Here is a 16,242-nt window from a genome sequence, read left to right on the forward strand (position 1 = left end):
TGGTGGAAAGCATCACATTCCTAGAACACTTTAGTCGACTGAGGTTGACTAAATGAATCGGCAAGATACATAATTGCCACGATCACTTATCAGCAAGATAAGAGGCATGAACTCCACCGTCTGAAGACCCCATCGGTTGGGGTAGGTTCTCCAACAACTTATCCTGATGTGGGCCCATCTTGCGCTGGACGTACATTCATCGCCGCGGGAACTCAGTCAAGAAGAGGAGACAATTCGATCAATATTAGGTGGGCGAATGTCACATCATTTTATAAACTTAGCTTGCACAGGCACGGGATAACTAGCTATACACATTGACTTGTCACCAGCAGAGCCATCGCCTAATACGCCTGGCACATGGCTATTCATCCCGACCTCACAACCCACACACAACCACAAATCTCGCCATGTCCTCCAATCCAGAACTAGACCACCAACTCCCCACACATATGAAAGCAGCATACATTGCTGAAGTACGTGCTTTTCTTCCCATATCTTTCACCAAGCCACCGTCCGTCAAGTTAACCATATCAAAGTACAAAAAACCCTACGTCCTCGGCACGCGCCCCCTTCCGACCCTCTGGGACACCGAAATCCTCGTGCGCGTGCATGCCGCCGGCTTTTGCCACTCCGATCTACAAGTGCAGCAGGGCGAATTTCGCAACCCCGCACCAATCGGCCTCATCCCCTCACATGAGATCGCTGGCGTCGTTGCCGAGCTAGGAAGTAACTACACAGGGCCTCTAAGGAAAGGCGATCGAGTCGGTGTGTTAAATTTCAAGAATGCGTGTGGTGCCTGCGTGGGATGCAAGCTTCGGAAGCGAACTGTAGAAGGTGATGGTGGCGGCGCAGACCCTCGATTCTGCGACGCCCGCGAGACAGCTGGGTTCCGGCATGACGGCGGCTTCGCTGAGTATGTCGCTGCCGACCCCGCGACGACGGTACGGATCCCTGAGTCTGTCTCGTTTGCGCAGGCTGCGCCGTTGATGTGTGCGGGTGCGACAGTTTGGGGGTCGTTGCAGGCTGCGACGAAGGGGGTTGCGCAGGGGGAGACGGTCGCCATAGTCGGGATAGGCGGGTTGGGCCATCTTGCCTTGCAATTCGCCAAGGCACTGGGTTTCCGGACGATTGCAATTGAGAACCGGAAGACGGGGAGGGCATTGGCAAGCGATATGGCGAATGCCGCACTCCAACCGGATCTCGTGGTTGATTCGTCAGATACGCACTCTGCGAGTGAAGCTGTCTACGACTTTACGAACGGAGAAGGCGCTGCAGCTGCAATCGTCTGCACGGCCTCTATTGATGCGAACCGGTGGGCGCTTACCCTTTTACGCACTGGTGGCGTATTAGGGCTTTTGGGGCTCCCACAGATACCCTGGCAGTTTGATGCGGAGCCCATTGTATTTCGGGAGCTTATAATCCGGGGCAGTTATGTTTGTGGTGCGGAGGCGGCGGAGAGGATGATGGGGGTTGTTGAGAGGGAGGGAATAAAGTCGCAGCTTACGGTTGTGCCGTTTGAGGGAATACCTGGAATTATTGACTTATATCAGGACCCGGGGTTCAGTGGGAGGTTGGTTGTGAGGGTCCGTGAGGGGGATGAGGATGCGTAGTGAGGTGGATTTTCGGCCGCCTACAGGATTGATGACATGCAAGAGAGGAGAGTAATAGTGTACAGTGGTCTGCCTCCATCGTCAATTTACATATCTGTAATAGCAGGACGATAATCAACATACCTCCGCCGCAACTTCATTGCCTGAAAGGACGAAGCTTAGCCTGCCTGCAGCCCCGCGTCGTAACCAATATGACCTGTTGGGGTGTCCGAACAGGAAAGTAAATTCACTCCTACAAGTAAGTATTACAGGAGTTAGAATGCAAGGCTCCAATTATGTGCAGGTACGCAAATTCAACGTATAGGTACACGGTGCCATGCTCCTCGTGGGGGAGGGGCTGAGGTCCCGTCATAATGTTGGCATGCTTTGCCCAGATTTGGGGTTGATACAGCCCTGTTGGAGCTACAAGCTTTGTTTCCAAATCGACCCTGGAGATGAATCGTTTCGATTGTCGAAGGCGTCGGTAGAATATTATTATTAGGATTCTTCTATAAGCCTGGCCCTTGACCTACCTAGACAGTATCTACGCGCAACAGGCTCTTCACCATCTCAGACTTTCTCTTTAGACTAAGCACACATCTCAAATGACCACCCTAAAACGTCTAATCCTACATTCCACTCTAAAGTCCAAATCCCTACAAAAGTCTCCATCATCCTCGAAACACTCAACATCCCCTACACCACCAAAACCTGGACCTTCGCCGTCGACGACCACGGTGTCAAGGGCGCTATGTTTCTCGCCATAAACCCTGATGGGCACGTCACCGCTCTCGAGGGCCCCAACACCTCCATCACCAGCTGGGAAAGCATGGCTTGCGTAAACTACCTTCTGCGCTTGTACGACAAGGACAATAAGTCCACCCTCGGTGCGTCGAGATCGACATGTGGATTAGCTTCCTCGTGAGCAGGTCGCAGGCCTCGACTTTTGGTCGTGCTCCCCATACTGGGCAACCGTAATTGGTTTCGGCATTACAGTGCGGTAAGAATGAGGATTTGTATAGTGGGTATGGGGCGCAGGTGTATCGCTGTTGAGCATGGAGTAACCTTCTGAACCAATCTATCCACCCAGACGAACATTTTATCAATATATCTATTATATCTATACAATGTTACAGGTTTGAGTCTCTCGAATAATGTATCTCCCTCCAGTTGAAACATCTTTCCCATGCATGTCCAACCCTCAATATCTTTTTCTCTTGCCACAAACCACCAACAATCTGCATCCCAACCGGCAACATAACCCGCTCGTCGTCCTTGGCCGGAGCGAATCCAACAGGAATTGACATCGCCGGGTGGCCCGTTACATTGAAGATGGCCGTATTGACCGTCAACCCCATGCTAGGCTGGAGCGACTCCAGCGGCAGACCGCGTTTTCCATGCTTCGGCGCCACAACAGGCGTCGTCGGCATAACCACCACATCATACTTTTCAAATATCGCCTGATACTGATCACTCACCCGGCGCCCAACATTCAGCGCCCTCCCATAGATATTAGGGAAGCGCGACATCAGGTATAACCCGTTGATGAGGACGTTCTTCGTGGAGGGAAAGGCGCGCTGGAAGCCATCGTCTGTCCACGGGAGTCTGCTTTGTTCTGCCTCCGTCATGCATAGTCCGCGCCGCCCGGTACTATGCCCAAGGAGCGTCTGTGTACCCGCGATACGAGACAGGATCGTCCAGAGCGCGGGGCCGTGGATGTGCTCTGGCAGTGAGACTTCTTCGACGGTTGCGCCGAGATTCGCGAGGTTCTTCGCGGCAGTCCGAACGAGACTTCTGATGCGGGGATCTACCAGAGGATGCTCAAATCCCTCTTTCAAGATTCCGACCTTGAAACAGTCGAGACGTCCGGGGCGTTCTTGCAGGAGGGCTTCTGCAAATCTTGTCGAGCCTGGTGCTGGGCTTGCCAGCGATCGATCGTCAATACCATCATACCCGCTGATGACATCCAAACATTTCGCAGCTTCATGCGTAGTCCGAGCAAGCGGACCAGCATGATCAACCAGAACATCTCCGCTCGATATCCCCGTGAACGGAACTCGACCATGCGTCGGCTTAAGCCCAACACATCCACACAACGCCGCAGGCACCCTTATACTCCCCCCCTGGTCCCCTCCGATCGTAATATCAACCAACCCCGCCGCAACAAGCGCCGCTCCCCCTGACGTGCTCCCTCCAGCCGAATAACCCATCGCATGCGGATTCTCAACAACTCCCTGTGCACTCGTATACGACGAAGTCGAATGACAGTAGTTTTCGCATGTCGATGTCCCCACAATATTCGCGCCTGCATCAAGGACCCGGGTTACGACCGTCGCGTCGATGCTGGGCGTCCACGCCGGCGTGATATCGCTGCCTAGTAACTGTGGTACACCAGCGACGGCAATGACATCTTTCAGACTGATTGACTTGCCAGCTAAGGAGCCGCCGTTGGGGTTTCCGCGGATTAGGAATTTATGTGACCATGCGTGGCCTAGGACTTGCTCCTCTTCGGTGCATCGCCGGACATTTTCGCGCGGGTATTTGTTCACGTCAGGGATGGGCTGGTAGTCGGGTAGCGCGAGGACATTCTCAGCGCAGTCGTGTAGGGCAGCCAAAAGAGTGTTGAAGTCGCTGGACTCGTCGGGCGAAATGGTGATGCCTAGAGGCGCCAGAAGAGCTTCGGCATCGCCAGACTGTACAGGGTTGGCTCTTTGTAATTGTCAATCGTCGGCCCGTTGACCTATGTGATCGGTACTGGATATACTCACTCTGAAATGCTTGAGAAAAAGACCGACATGTTGGGGTGTAGGTGTTGGGCAATCACATCAAAGGGAGCCCATGGTATTCTGAGATATGCTCATTCAATGATTCCATGATTCCTGCCTACTGGCTACATCAATTTACCGTGAGTTAATCGCTGCCTCCAACTGACCCCAACGCAACCCTACCCCCTAACCCCAACTGACCCCAACATCGTTGACCCACCTCGATATTATTTCCTCGGCCTACTGCCGGCGATCGCGAGTGGACTAATATGCTTGAGTAATAGATATAACATAAATACGTTTTATCTTCTGCAGATACATAGCCACCTGAACGACCCCGACAACTGCGACTCGGATCTACGTCTCCTCTTCTCGTCCTTACATACAACAACCTACACGCCCACCCTTCTCAGTTCCTAACATTACACACATCAAGTAATATACGCATACCATGTCCCCCAAACACATCCTAATAACCTTCGGCATTGACGTCGATGCTGTATCCGGCTGGCTGGGCTCGTATGGCGGCGAAGACTCTGTAAACGATATTAGCCGGGGTAAGTCCTCCTGAAAACAAAAAAGTCTCCTTTCTAACATACCATCCAGGCCTCTGGGCCGGAACAATCGGAACCCGCCGCGTCCTAAATCTCTTCGAGAAATATAGCATCAAATCAACATGGTTCATCCCGGGCCACAGTCTGGAAACGTTCCCAGAGGACATGGCAGCTGTGCGTGACGCAGGCCATGAGATCGGATTGCATGGGTACTCGCATGAGAACCCGACGGATATGACCCTCGAGCAGCAGAGGGATGTCCTTGATAAGACGTATCGCATGCTAACGGAGTTTGCGGGGAAGCCGCCGCGGGGGAGTGTGGCACCTTGGTAAGCTGATTTAAACCGCTCCTTTTATATGGTGCGTATGGTTAATAAAAAGGAACAGGTGGGAAACAAGCCGTGAAGGCTTCCAGCTCCTCCTAGACTACGGCATCGAATACGACCACAGCATGAGCCACGAGGATTGCCAGGCGTATTACTTGCGAACAGGAGATACCTGGACAAACATCGACTACAGCCAGAAAGCAGAAACATGGATGAAGCCATTGCAACCCGGTCAAACAACAGGCTTAGTGGAAATACCCTCAAACTGGTACCTCGACGACCTGCCGCCGATGATGTTTATTAAAAAGGCGCCCAACAGCCATGGGTTTGTCAACCCGCGCGACGTCGAGGATATCTGGCGCGACCACTTTGATTACTTTTATCGCGAGTATGATGAGTTTGTGTTTCCGATTACCCTGCATCCAGATGTTTCGGGACGGCCGCATGTGCTTCTTATGCTTGAACGGTGGGCCTCCTTTCCATTGCTGGTTGAGTTGATTTCAGTTTAGATGCTAATGTTGAGATAGGTTGATTGAGCACTTCAAGAAACATGAGGGCGTTGAGTTCGTGACTATGGCGCAGGTGTGCGACGAGTTTAAGCAGAAGAACCCACCTCCGCCAGGTGCGCCCATGCCTGCGCCGGCTGGGGCGATGCTGAAAGAGTAGGGCTGCGGGATGTTGAAGAAAATACTATACAGCTATAATAATGAGTACAAAATCAGCTACACAATCCACACTATACCTAGCTAAGGTACCTAGCTAGTAGTTATGACTGTGTTTCCCTTCCTATGTGAATAATGAGCTTACTATACAAGCAAAGAGGGACCCTATCAATAGATTGTTCCTGTCGTTCCCACAGTCCCGAGTCGCGTGCTCGCCCACAAAATGTAGTAACTTTGACTTCCTAGATAGTTGAATCTAATCAGCCTCAGCTCCACGTTTGTTATGCCAGAGTGAAGGATCCCAGGGTCTTCAATGTCAATATTAATGGCATATAAACTCACCGCCCTTTCTTCGAATAGCTCCAATCCTCCAAATACTACCTAGTTGCTAAATTATTGCCAACTGCTTGTGGTTTTTACAATCATGGTGCTACCACATTGCCGGCCCGGATGTCACAGATATTGTAACATGTCGACATGAAAAACACCTATTCTACATTGATTTAATGCCTAGGAAGTGTTGCTGAAACCTTGATGTCGTAACTGGCAAGCATACTGAGCACTAGAAATCCTCAGAGCTGCGGTCCCTACCTTCCGATTGCTGGCTCCCTAAATCCTGAATAACATGAGCGAGTATCACAGGTACGGGGCAACTAGGATACTGAGATTGTTCCGCTTGCGCACGCTGGAATCGCGTGGCTTCGGGCGGAAGCGAGTCCTATATAGGAGGTTACATGATCAGCACTAAATGTCCAGGACATACTCACCTCCCTAGTAATAGCGAACAAGGGCTTTGCACCGTAGGCACTACTGGTCGAGGTTCACGGTGATCTTGTGCGGCTTATAGGGAACTCCTGTATAGATAGGACCGGTGTCCTTGTTTCCAGAGCTAGCCTCTCCGGGTATCTGTCGACAAGCCGTTAAAAAAACCTTGCCTACGAACTTGTAGGGCCATATCGCGTGCGCTTGGAGAAGAAGGGCGCCCATTACACCATGAAGACCGTGTTCCTAGGTAGATCTTTGAGTCAGTGACCACAGATTGAAGCATGTAGACTAGGTGGTAAGGTAGGCACCAACCTCCCTACCCTGTTCTGAGTCGATGAATTCCTAGGCTCGCTGCATGTCCGGGCTTTGCGCGACAAATTCTACAATACTCTCTTTGGCTCTTCCCAACGAGGTCGAGTCCCCGAATGTCCGGATTCGCGTTACTGGCCGGTACTCGACGTCATCCTCCCAGCCATGCTGTCTGATCATCGCCACGGTATCGTCCAGGGTGCGGAACGTAAATTCAATGACACGCAGTGCCTCCTCGGCGCCAAGCTTGGTCTTCAGAGCCGAATATTGGGTACCTCCGTAGGAGGCCATGTGTCCGCCATTGCGCCCCGTGGCATCGGAGCAGAAGGAACGTGCTTCCAGAACCACCATGCGAATGGTCGGGTTGCTTTCGAGGAGAGTATGCGCGACACTCACGCCCGTAATTCCGGAGCCAATAACGACAACATCGGTCTCCGCGGCGAGCATTGGCGATGAGTGCTCTGCTAAAGGGTGAGGGGTATGCAGCCAGTACGGTGGCCTGGTGTATGGCCGCGGAAGGCCCGGGTCGGCAGTTGTAAGGCTGGAGAGCAAGCGCTCTTGGCTTCGTGTTGGTTGCAATGTAAGGGAGCTACCTAGGTAGTTCTCTTACTCTGATCTTGTATCGTGACCATCTTGACTTGATCTGTATGATATCGAAGTTCCGGAATTGCTCAGAACTCGGCCAGGCTGCGCCGCCAGGCAATGATGATATACCGCTCGAGTAGCCCAAGCCGGGGTATTGCAGATATGCGCCCACGGCCCCCCGTCGGTAGCTCGGACGCCGCGGAAAAAGAGGGTTGATGGAGCCCCGACTCCGGTCCTAGGAGCCACTACTAGCAAAGTAGAAAGACCCGCAGCACCTTATTGTAATCATGACCCCCCAAATGCTACAGGTCTTGACAGCAGAAGAACGCCCCCCTCTATCCACACAGGTCTTCATACCTACTCGAGACGGAATCAGATTAGCTACAGAAATATACTTGCCACGGGACCCAGAGGGCGCGAAGCTGTCGGTCATCCCGGTCCACACACCATACGACAAGTCTAGCCGGTACACCTCACTCAAGTACGAAGCGGTATATTACAGCAATCGCGGATACATGGTCAAACGGACGCGTTGGCGTGGCCGGGGTGTCGTACTATGGATTTACGGCGTGGGCTGCCGTAGCGAGCGGCCATCCGGCCATCAAGGCAGCTGTCCCGCAAGCCACTGCTATCGACCTGGGATCAAGGCACGCGGCATTGCAATGGGCGCACGAAATCCCGTCACTCTCGTCTGTCCATGATCTGGTCCAGATCTGGACAAACAAGGACGGCTACCTCGCCACTATCGACTGGACGTATATTAAACAACATCATTCACTGTCTCCCCCTCGCACAGGTATCTCGGCATCTACGCCCTAGCCTCTGCACAGATCCTCTACCAGAGCACTCTCGAGACGGAAGATTCAATCGCTACTCGTCCTATCTTGCCGTGCTGAGATGGCTGGCTGTAGCCATCACGGACAGCACCAGGTATCACCATCACGCGGACCACAGAGTCGTCGAAAATCTGGTCTCTACGATGCTAGTGCTCTGCCGGGAGTTAGTCCCGCCTAAGAGGGAAGGGAAGCCGTTTCAGGACCTTTAGGGGCCCGTTTGGGTGGCGCTCGAGCTCTGGCTCTGGTAAAGCAGGTTCGAGTAGGGTGATTTGGATAGGTATGTAGGTTAATAGGTACGTTTGTATACCTACATATATAGATATATCTTTCGTGCACCTCGCCTCTTTCTTTCCTTGCGTGTTGTAGAGTATGCGCTGGGATTAGGTCGGGGAGGACGATTTTGACCAGGGGCTCCGATTGGGACTAACCCATACAGATATGCTCTGGACGTTCAGTTTATCCCTTAGCTAGATTCAGTTGTTTTGGCCACCTAGCTCGACACAACCAGTGGGATGTACTGCGTTCTAACTAAGTAGCTCAGCTAGTGGGAGTATAGGGTAGGTTGGTAGGCGTTGCTAGTTAGTTTCCCTAGAGTCTCGTCGGGTCCACTGGTTCCCTCCATTGCCATACCTGGACTACCCGCTCACAAACCAAAAACAGCAATCATCTACCATAGCTAGACCCAAAGGCTATCTCCTGCGTGCTGTGCTAGTAAAAGATAGTAGCAAAAACTTATAATAGCTAGAATTTGCATGTAATCACCTAGCTTGAGTACAGCTAAGCAGACAGGGAGCCCTGTTCGCCACACCCTGCGGTCGTAGGTATGTACTTGGCTTCTCTGGAAAGGAATGATATAGGATAGATATCAAGATTACTGGACATGGGTGGTTGAATAGCATGTCGATCTTCCTACTACTCAGCTTATAGCAGGGTAGGCATATAAAGAAAGACAGCAAAAGCAATCCTTTGTTGTGGTGTGCAGTACTTGGGATTAATAGGGTGTCGGTGCAATTGCACGATGTTTATACAGAATAGGTGTAAAAATTGGCCTGCCTGCCCAGAACTATCTTGAACAATCAAGCCAGTGCATCCAGTTGCCCGTTTTATGCTCTACGGTCTTGGTCTTTCAGGGTCTGGCAATCCTTTGTTGTTGATAGATCAGGGAGTTCATCCGCTGTCTGGGTCTCTTTGAATGATACATGTCCGTGCTCGGAGTCTTGCGTTCCATTCTGCCCATCGAGCTATACAAGGTACCGATTTCTGGACATGTAAGATATTCTCGAATTTCTAGCAGCAATCTCGAAGAACAATACAAACAAAACCAAATACAAGAAGCTTTGTACGCCCACTCAAGCGAGGCGTAAGTATTCCATCAACCCCTGGATACAAAGGACCGACGCGTGCTTCGCACAGTTCCGAGGTAAGTACCTACTCGACTAGAGATTCACCAAAGTATCAATTGCAAACCCCTTTCTCCGGAGATGCTAAGACCGCAAAGGGGCTAGTAGGTGCTGTAGGTGCTGTCGATGCCAGCAATCCAGCGGCGGATTGAGGTAGACAGGTCATTGGAGGCGGGATATCGTGGCACAAGTAGGACAATCATAGATCGGGAGCTAGTCGATGACACCCATCGCTCGGCCATCACTCTCAGCTTTAACGTTCATGATTAATTACTGATCTCTGAAACCCAGCTATCCAAGTTCAAATATTGAGTGATTGAGGTGAAGTATTAGGAACCTAAAGCCAATTTCTCTACGAATCTTTTCCTTCCATTTGGCAGTTCTGGAGTACCACCTCCAACCATTCCAAAGGACCTTCACAGAGAGATTTTAACTTGATGATCAATACAACCTCGCAACGATTACAAAGGATTAGAGAACAGAAGTTTATGACTAGTATATGACGTTGCTCGTTTCCTATATAAATGCTAATTAAATTGTCGTCACCGGGCGTGGTCGTTTATCTCCCTAACCAAACGCTCGAGATCTCGCCGTCCATCTTCACCAGAAAAATATTGCGCCAAGTCAAATGGCTACTCAGTGGCTACGAGATAGCTTCCTAGGGCAAACGTTACGAATACTTTACAAACCGGCTTGGCTGGCATACCCGGAAGAAAATGCACTTCGCGTATCGTCCGAGAACGACCACAGTATACCTACGCTTAAAGACGAAGACATCATCCACGTGGACTGGTACTCCAAGGACGACGAAGAAAACCCACATAATTGGTCTCAATGGAAAAAAGCATTCGTGCTGGTGGTCATTGGCGCGTACAGTTTCGTGGTGTACATGGCTGCTGCGATATATACTCGCCTGACGTCCTCCCGCACCCAATGACAACTTGGGTCCTGTGCGTCTTCTGCGCGCCGCCCATCGGCGTCGTCGTATCGGGATTTGCTATCCCAGTGCTGGGATGGCGGTTCTCGATGTGGGAGATTTTGATTGCTTCTGCGCCTATTCTGATCTTGCTGCTTTTACTACCCGAGACAAGCTCCGCGACAATTTTACATCGGCGCGCGCGCCGGCTGGAGCATATCAACAACGACAGCAAATCAACAACACCATCACCAGCTATAACGCAGCGCAAGTTCCGCACGGAAGCCGATATCGCGCAGGGCGATACATCGTTCGCTGCCGTCGTGCGCGAATCACTGCTCATCCCGTCGAAAATCACCCTGCTCGACCCGGCGATCTTGTTTCTGAACTGCTATACCTCGCTGACGTACGGGATTTTCTACTCCTTCTTCGAGGCCTTTCCGATTGTGTACCAGGGTATCTACGGGTTTAATCTTGGTGAGATGGGTCTTGCGTTCCTTGTCTCTCGCGGCCAAATGATTGTCCTGAGGAGACTGGGAATGAGGATGATGAGAATTCTGCTCCGCCGGTGCGTAAGGCCATTGTGGCTGGGGATATCTCGGGGGTTTTGGTCTTGGTCTTGTCTGGAACACTGGGACTCTGGGTCTTTTTGTCTTGTTGATGTGATATGCCTCAAAATGCTTGTGCTGTAGTATAAGTCTCCTTATCTGCGGTGATATAGTTCCGCCGAATCATGGCTTGATGCACATTATGGTATGTCTGTTAGAATCACCAGCGAAGTAAACCAACGAGCATATCCATCTCCCGGCGCATGAACCGCGATTGTCAGTCTGCGGGGGCGTTGGGGCGAGGATCGAGAACCGCAATGGCCCCCTGATCGATGGCACCCGGTGACCCGAGGGATTCCACCCCGAGGCCAAGGCACAGGGTTTGCTTGGCGTCTTTCTCGGACTCAGGGCTCGGAAATTAGCCCAAATCCCACCATTACAGCTGGCAGGCCAAATCTAAACACCATGCCCTATGCAAGTTCAGCTACTCAGCGTCAACGCTCGAGGATTCACTAGTATGTGCACGATTGCCAGCCATCAGCATTGTTTCCCTGAGCCTCATCCCTCCAGCACCGTATGCCGGAGTAATTTGGGCTACAAGGGCCGAATTTGCCGCGATGTCTGCTAGAGTATGCCCACCTGCCAGCCTTGGTAGCGTCCCCTGAGCAAGAATATCCTTGCCTACATGAGGCACGTTCTACTCTCCGCTATACCATACTAGATCACTGCACTGTTTCTTGGCAAAGGATTTGGCCAGATGTAATTTCCTGTCGTATTCATTGGTAGGTACGCCTCGAGCTCATAAATGGCTTGAATCACGGATCCAGAGACGTCAAGGCCGACGTGACGGTTGCGGGATTTGTATTCGAACAATATTAATTCAATATCTATACAATAGTTCACTTTTTGTTTGTCGCAATAGTGCTCAGTGTGTGTGGTGTGGAGGACAGCTTGAAGAGTCCTTTTGGTAGTCTCTTACTTCATAGCACAGTACTGAAAGTAAGATAAAGTAAAGTAAGACGGTCTATCAGGTGGATTGAATATGCTTTGTCTATCAATACAAGAAATAATATAATAAAACAGAGGCGAAACAGAGAGGTAAACCCCATCTATCTAGCAACGAATGGAACAAGTATTAAAACAATTTTGCAGGCGACCAGGCCGGTCTCAGACCTTGTTGACTACACCCCGCCCCAGCTCACAGAGACCTAGAGGGGGTAGGCGCATTGCAAGATAGGTAGGTCCAGCTTAGAGCTTACCCTGTCCCGCATTGTCAGGAACGCTCTGGGCAACAGTGTAAGCACCAGCAGCAGCAATATTCTTGCCCGCAAAGTTAGCGATGAAGCCCTCATCCGCCTGGCTGAACGACCCAGAAGAACCGAAAGCATTGAGCTGGCAAGTGTGACCGAGGTAAGAAGAGCAAACAGCATTGGTGTTGGCATCAGGCGAAGTGAAAAGGTTACCCTCAAGCGAAGAAGCCTCAACAGGCGCAGCAACATTCTGGAAGACATTACCCTCAGCAAGAACTGAGGCCCCAGCACCAATCTCAAAGTTGTGGCCGGTGCTGTCGTAGAAGTAGTTGTTGACAGCGTGCAGGAGCGTGTTGCCGCCGACCTTGGGGGAGCGGCCGCTGAAGTGCTGGATGTAGTTGCCCTTGAGGGTGACCATGTCGTTCGAGCCGTCGAGGTACAGGCCCCAGTAGTGGTAGCCGTCGCAGGTAGCGGAGTAGTCGGAGTAACCGTTGAAGTAGTTGTTTGAGATTGTCACGCGGTTGCAGGCGTCTGTGCCGAGGACAATGTGTTGGCGGGCGATGCGGGCGGTTGTGACGTGGTCGATCCAGACCATGTCGACGTCGTTGAGGGTGATGGCGTCGCCGCCCCAGACGTAGGCGGGGTTGATGTCGGTGATGGCGATGTTTCTGGTAGGTTAGTATGGTGGAAGATGTTTGATGATGAGGTAGGGATTGGGCTTACTGGACGATGACGTTCTCAGCGCCGTTGACGATGCGGATACCCTTGCCCTTGATGGCGCCCTTGGAGTCCTGGCCAATCAAACTCTTGTTGGAGGTGACGGTGATACCAAGCATACCAGCGGTGTTGCTGTAGTTGTTAGCAGAGCTCTTGCCGGCGAAGGGTTTTAACTCACTAGGTAATGGTAGTCTGGGGAGCATCAGGCTGGTAGTTATCACACCAGCCGTCCTTGTTAATAGCAAGCTGGCAGCCAGCAGCAGTGCCCCAAGGAGAGCATCCAGTGGTGGTAGTGGTGCCCTCAGAGTCGGTGAAGTCGAAGCTAATGAAGCCAGTTAACACTTGATTGTTTGTAGCAGTGTTGGAGGACATACGTCTTGGTCAAAACAATAACACGGGCCTCGCTGTCTCCAAGGTAAGAGACCAGCTCATCGTTGGTGGTAGGGTAGACAGGAGAAGCACTTCCACCACCAGTAACGCCCTTGGCAAAACCCTCAGCGGCACCGCTAACACTAGTAGCAGTGGCAGTGGCAGCTGCGGCCAGCACAGAGAAAAGAGAAAGCCTCATTTTGAGTCGGATGGATAGGATGGAGATGGAGGAAGAGAATGAAGAGGATGAGGATGTCTTCTAGAAACCTTCGAATGCAGGGATCATAGCCATCTTTTATACCCTTGTCTCTTACCATACATGCCCGCATCAACCGAGGATATCTCTGGTGGCGTTCGCGACTTGTTTGGAGGTGGTTTGTATAGATTAATTGAGGACCCCAATTGCACGGTTCTAAGCCTGAATTGGGTTTAGTCCCGGGTGTAGTATCATCCTTAATCAAGACCGGAAATTAGCAGTCTCACTGGGCTGAAGGCGTTTGTCTCACCGGTTCTTTGGATCGGTGGATCGGTGGGTGGGTGGATCAAACAGAATCAGCAATGCTGCTGCTAAGAGAGAAGCGCCGGGGCCCCCTGCCAGCGTACCCAAGGAAAAATTCAAAAGCTTGTCGCAAGGAATCATCTTCCAAAAGCCTTGCGTTTCTGCTGTCTCGTTGAAAAATAAGCTCTCTTGCATGTTATCATGCTTATTCCCAGTACCCACTCATTTGCGATATCAGATTACCAGGTGGACCCCGATATTACTCGCTAACCGTTAGCAGTCTGGCTCTGGAGCCCTGGATAAAGCAGTTATTGCCAGCTTATTTCCCAACCCACGTGCAATATACTGGGAAGTTGCGGTGGCCATGTTGATTGCGGCAATAATCAAGTCATCTGAGGGATTATTGTCGAGAGTTAGTAGCCCGGATTTGTTCGATGATAATCGTACCAGCATAGGTATATACTGCAGTATGGACGATCACAGCTAAATCCATCACGCTGATACCCATGAAGATCGTGATCAGCACGATCAACAAGATCCCCCGTTCGACACGAAAACGCCGTTGAAACAGATCTACAGCTCTACCCCGTGCATTGATATTCCGTATCGTGGCCAAGCGAACTGGAGGTGGCTGTGGCCCTACACAATCTCCGCCCCTTTTTTCGACCAAGCTTCGAGCTTCGAGCATCGAGCCTTCGACAGACAATGCGCCACCGCCGCCAGCAGCGGACCCAAGCAATCTGGCGTCACTTTATTGTAGATTACCTCTAACCGCCACACCACGCCGACGGCATAACGGCGGGGTCATGTCTGCGCGAATCAGAAACAGGAGTCGGAGACTTCTCGGCGCTTCACTCGGCTATGAGAAGCATGGGTGCAACGAGGTCCTGGAACGAAACACATAGCAGACAATGGTACTCTTGAGCTTTGATAATTGACGTGTAAACATTTACTGAGTCCATCTATCTAGATATGCAGCCAAAACACTGTGCAGTATGCAGTCATTGATGCGGACTTTGTGGTCCAGGGAATGGTCAGAGTGTCTTTCTTGTTCTATGCCTGGGCGGCGCTGGAGTTGTCGTGGACTATCCGGCGTATATATATATATATGTCCACATATCTGACCAGAAGAAGAATTACCCAGTATACCGTAAAAAGATCCAAGGTGTCCTACCGCACAGAATAGCAATAATATATAGAAGAAGTGAAGTCTCATTAAACCTAAGTATCCAGGTTAACATAGGTGCATTCTCAACCCTTCTCAAAATGTTCACGTTACCTACAAAATAGTACACAAGCCTGCCTACAGATCTTACCAGCCCGCGGATATATATTTAGTTTATCTAGCCCACCTAAATACGACCAATATAAAGCTTACTCTCTATTCAAATATCACCACTCATAATCTCATAGGTGGAAACTCAATCCCGCACTCTGTGTAATACTTACGCTAGGTAAGTAATAGGCTGTCGGATCTGTGGACCGACTCGATCAATCGTGTTAGTTACCTCCCAGAATGCCACTGTGGTAGTTCTAGTCCTCGACGCGCTACGCATAACTCTACTTGCTCTGCAGTTAGACTCGCGGACTCGGTATGGCCCGACGGTGAATTGAACTAGTTCCCAATGGATTAAATCCCCCTGATAGGCGTTTTGGCGCTGCCAGGGTATTCAGATATAGATGGTCCAGGGCGGCGGAGTCAGACGTGCAATAGTCAAAAATTGAAGCGAACTTTTCACCCATACCGATGATTAGGTGGTCTAGTGACAGATGGGTTAGAGTTGGTTTGAGCCTCTCAAGAAAGACAAGTATGTCTCCTGATTTAGCACGCAGCCCTCGGAGCACCAGGCGCTGTCACGGAGGCAATGGGACGACCACTTCCAGTATGCAGGGCAAGATTTCTTGACGGTACTGGTTGAGTCCGAAGTTGTTCAGATCGACAAGTTGACAGCGATGAAGCTCTAGACTCTGGAGCGCCCCGCAGCGCCGTATCAAGGATGAAAGGCCGGCGAATATGGGTTGCTGGCACAACCCCTCTTCAATATCGTTGGAATCCCTCCCTTGCACTCCCCAAGGTTGATGCACGTCGGGGTCCCACCTAACCTCGTCCACGGAGTCGCCTATTTCGCTAAGGTCCTCCGCATCCTCATTG

The 16,242-nt window shown here is 51.2% G+C and overlaps 6 protein-coding genes across 6 annotated transcripts; 3 read left to right on the top strand and 3 right to left on the bottom strand.

Moving 5' to 3' along the window:
* Positions 1 to 243: 243 nt before the first annotated feature.
* On the top strand, positions 244 to 1,740 carry BDV14DRAFT_175511 (chaperonin 10-like protein). The gene is made up of 2 exons (XM_073769087.1): positions 244 to 473; positions 537 to 1,740. Exons 1-2 carry the CDS (start codon positions 408 to 410, stop codon positions 1,608 to 1,610), a joined length of 1,140 nt encoding a protein of 379 aa, XP_073626972.1. The 5' UTR covers positions 244 to 407; the 3' UTR covers positions 1,611 to 1,740.
* Positions 1,741 to 2,719: 979 nt separating this feature from the next.
* Positions 2,720 to 4,386, bottom strand: BDV14DRAFT_201264 (putative amidase; the record flags this gene model as incomplete). Its single annotated transcript, XM_073773711.1, has 2 exons — positions 2,720 to 4,298; positions 4,358 to 4,386. The coding sequence occupies 2 exons, from the start codon at positions 4,384 to 4,386 to the stop codon at positions 2,720 to 2,722; spliced, it is 1,608 nt and encodes a 535-aa protein (XP_073626973.1).
* A 419-nt stretch (positions 4,387 to 4,805) lies between these two features.
* On the top strand, positions 4,806 to 5,900 carry BDV14DRAFT_190526 (polysaccharide deacetylase family protein; the record flags this gene model as incomplete). The annotated part of the gene is made up of 4 exons (XM_073771352.1): positions 4,806 to 4,911; positions 4,961 to 5,237; positions 5,296 to 5,700; positions 5,762 to 5,900. 4 exons carry the CDS (start codon positions 4,806 to 4,808, stop codon positions 5,898 to 5,900), a joined length of 927 nt encoding a protein of 308 aa, XP_073626974.1.
* Positions 5,901 to 7,003: 1,103 nt separating this feature from the next.
* BDV14DRAFT_201266 (uncharacterized protein) lies at positions 7,004 to 7,417 on the bottom strand (the record flags this gene model as incomplete). Its single annotated transcript, XM_073773712.1, has 1 exon — positions 7,004 to 7,417. One exon carries the CDS (start codon positions 7,415 to 7,417, stop codon positions 7,004 to 7,006), a length of 414 nt encoding a protein of 137 aa, XP_073626975.1.
* A 3,307-nt stretch (positions 7,418 to 10,724) lies between these two features.
* Positions 10,725 to 12,467, top strand: BDV14DRAFT_201267 (uncharacterized protein; the record flags this gene model as incomplete). Its single annotated transcript, XM_073773713.1, has 2 exons — positions 10,725 to 11,279; positions 12,408 to 12,467. 2 exons carry the CDS (start codon positions 10,725 to 10,727, stop codon positions 12,465 to 12,467), a joined length of 615 nt encoding a protein of 204 aa, XP_073626976.1.
* On the bottom strand, positions 12,381 to 13,790 carry BDV14DRAFT_209562 (polysaccharide lyase family 1 protein; the record flags this gene model as incomplete). The annotated part of the gene is made up of 4 exons (XM_073775672.1): positions 12,381 to 13,173; positions 13,229 to 13,354; positions 13,401 to 13,544; positions 13,597 to 13,790. The coding sequence occupies 4 exons, from the start codon at positions 13,788 to 13,790 to the stop codon at positions 12,504 to 12,506; spliced, it is 1,134 nt and encodes a 377-aa protein (XP_073626977.1). The 3' UTR covers positions 12,381 to 12,503.
* Between the last annotated feature and the right edge of the window lie 2,452 nt (positions 13,791 to 16,242).

The sequence above is a fragment of the Aspergillus stella-maris genome, assembly GCF_047715825.1.
Source record: "Aspergillus stella-maris strain CBS 113639 unplaced genomic scaffold BDV14scaffold_36, whole genome shotgun sequence".
In the NCBI taxonomy this organism is placed as follows: domain Eukaryota; kingdom Fungi; phylum Ascomycota; class Eurotiomycetes; order Eurotiales; family Aspergillaceae; genus Aspergillus; species Aspergillus stella-maris.

Excerpts from the sequence above, each read along its gene's own strand:
- BDV14DRAFT_175511 (XM_073769087.1), top strand. The coding sequence starts at position 408 with ATGTCCTCCAATCCAGAACTAGACCACCAACTCCCCACACATATGAAA. Across the intron at positions 474-536 it reads AAGCAGCATACATTGCTGAA|TACAAAAAACCCTACGTCCT; the intron begins GTACGTGCTTTT and ends ACCATATCAAAG.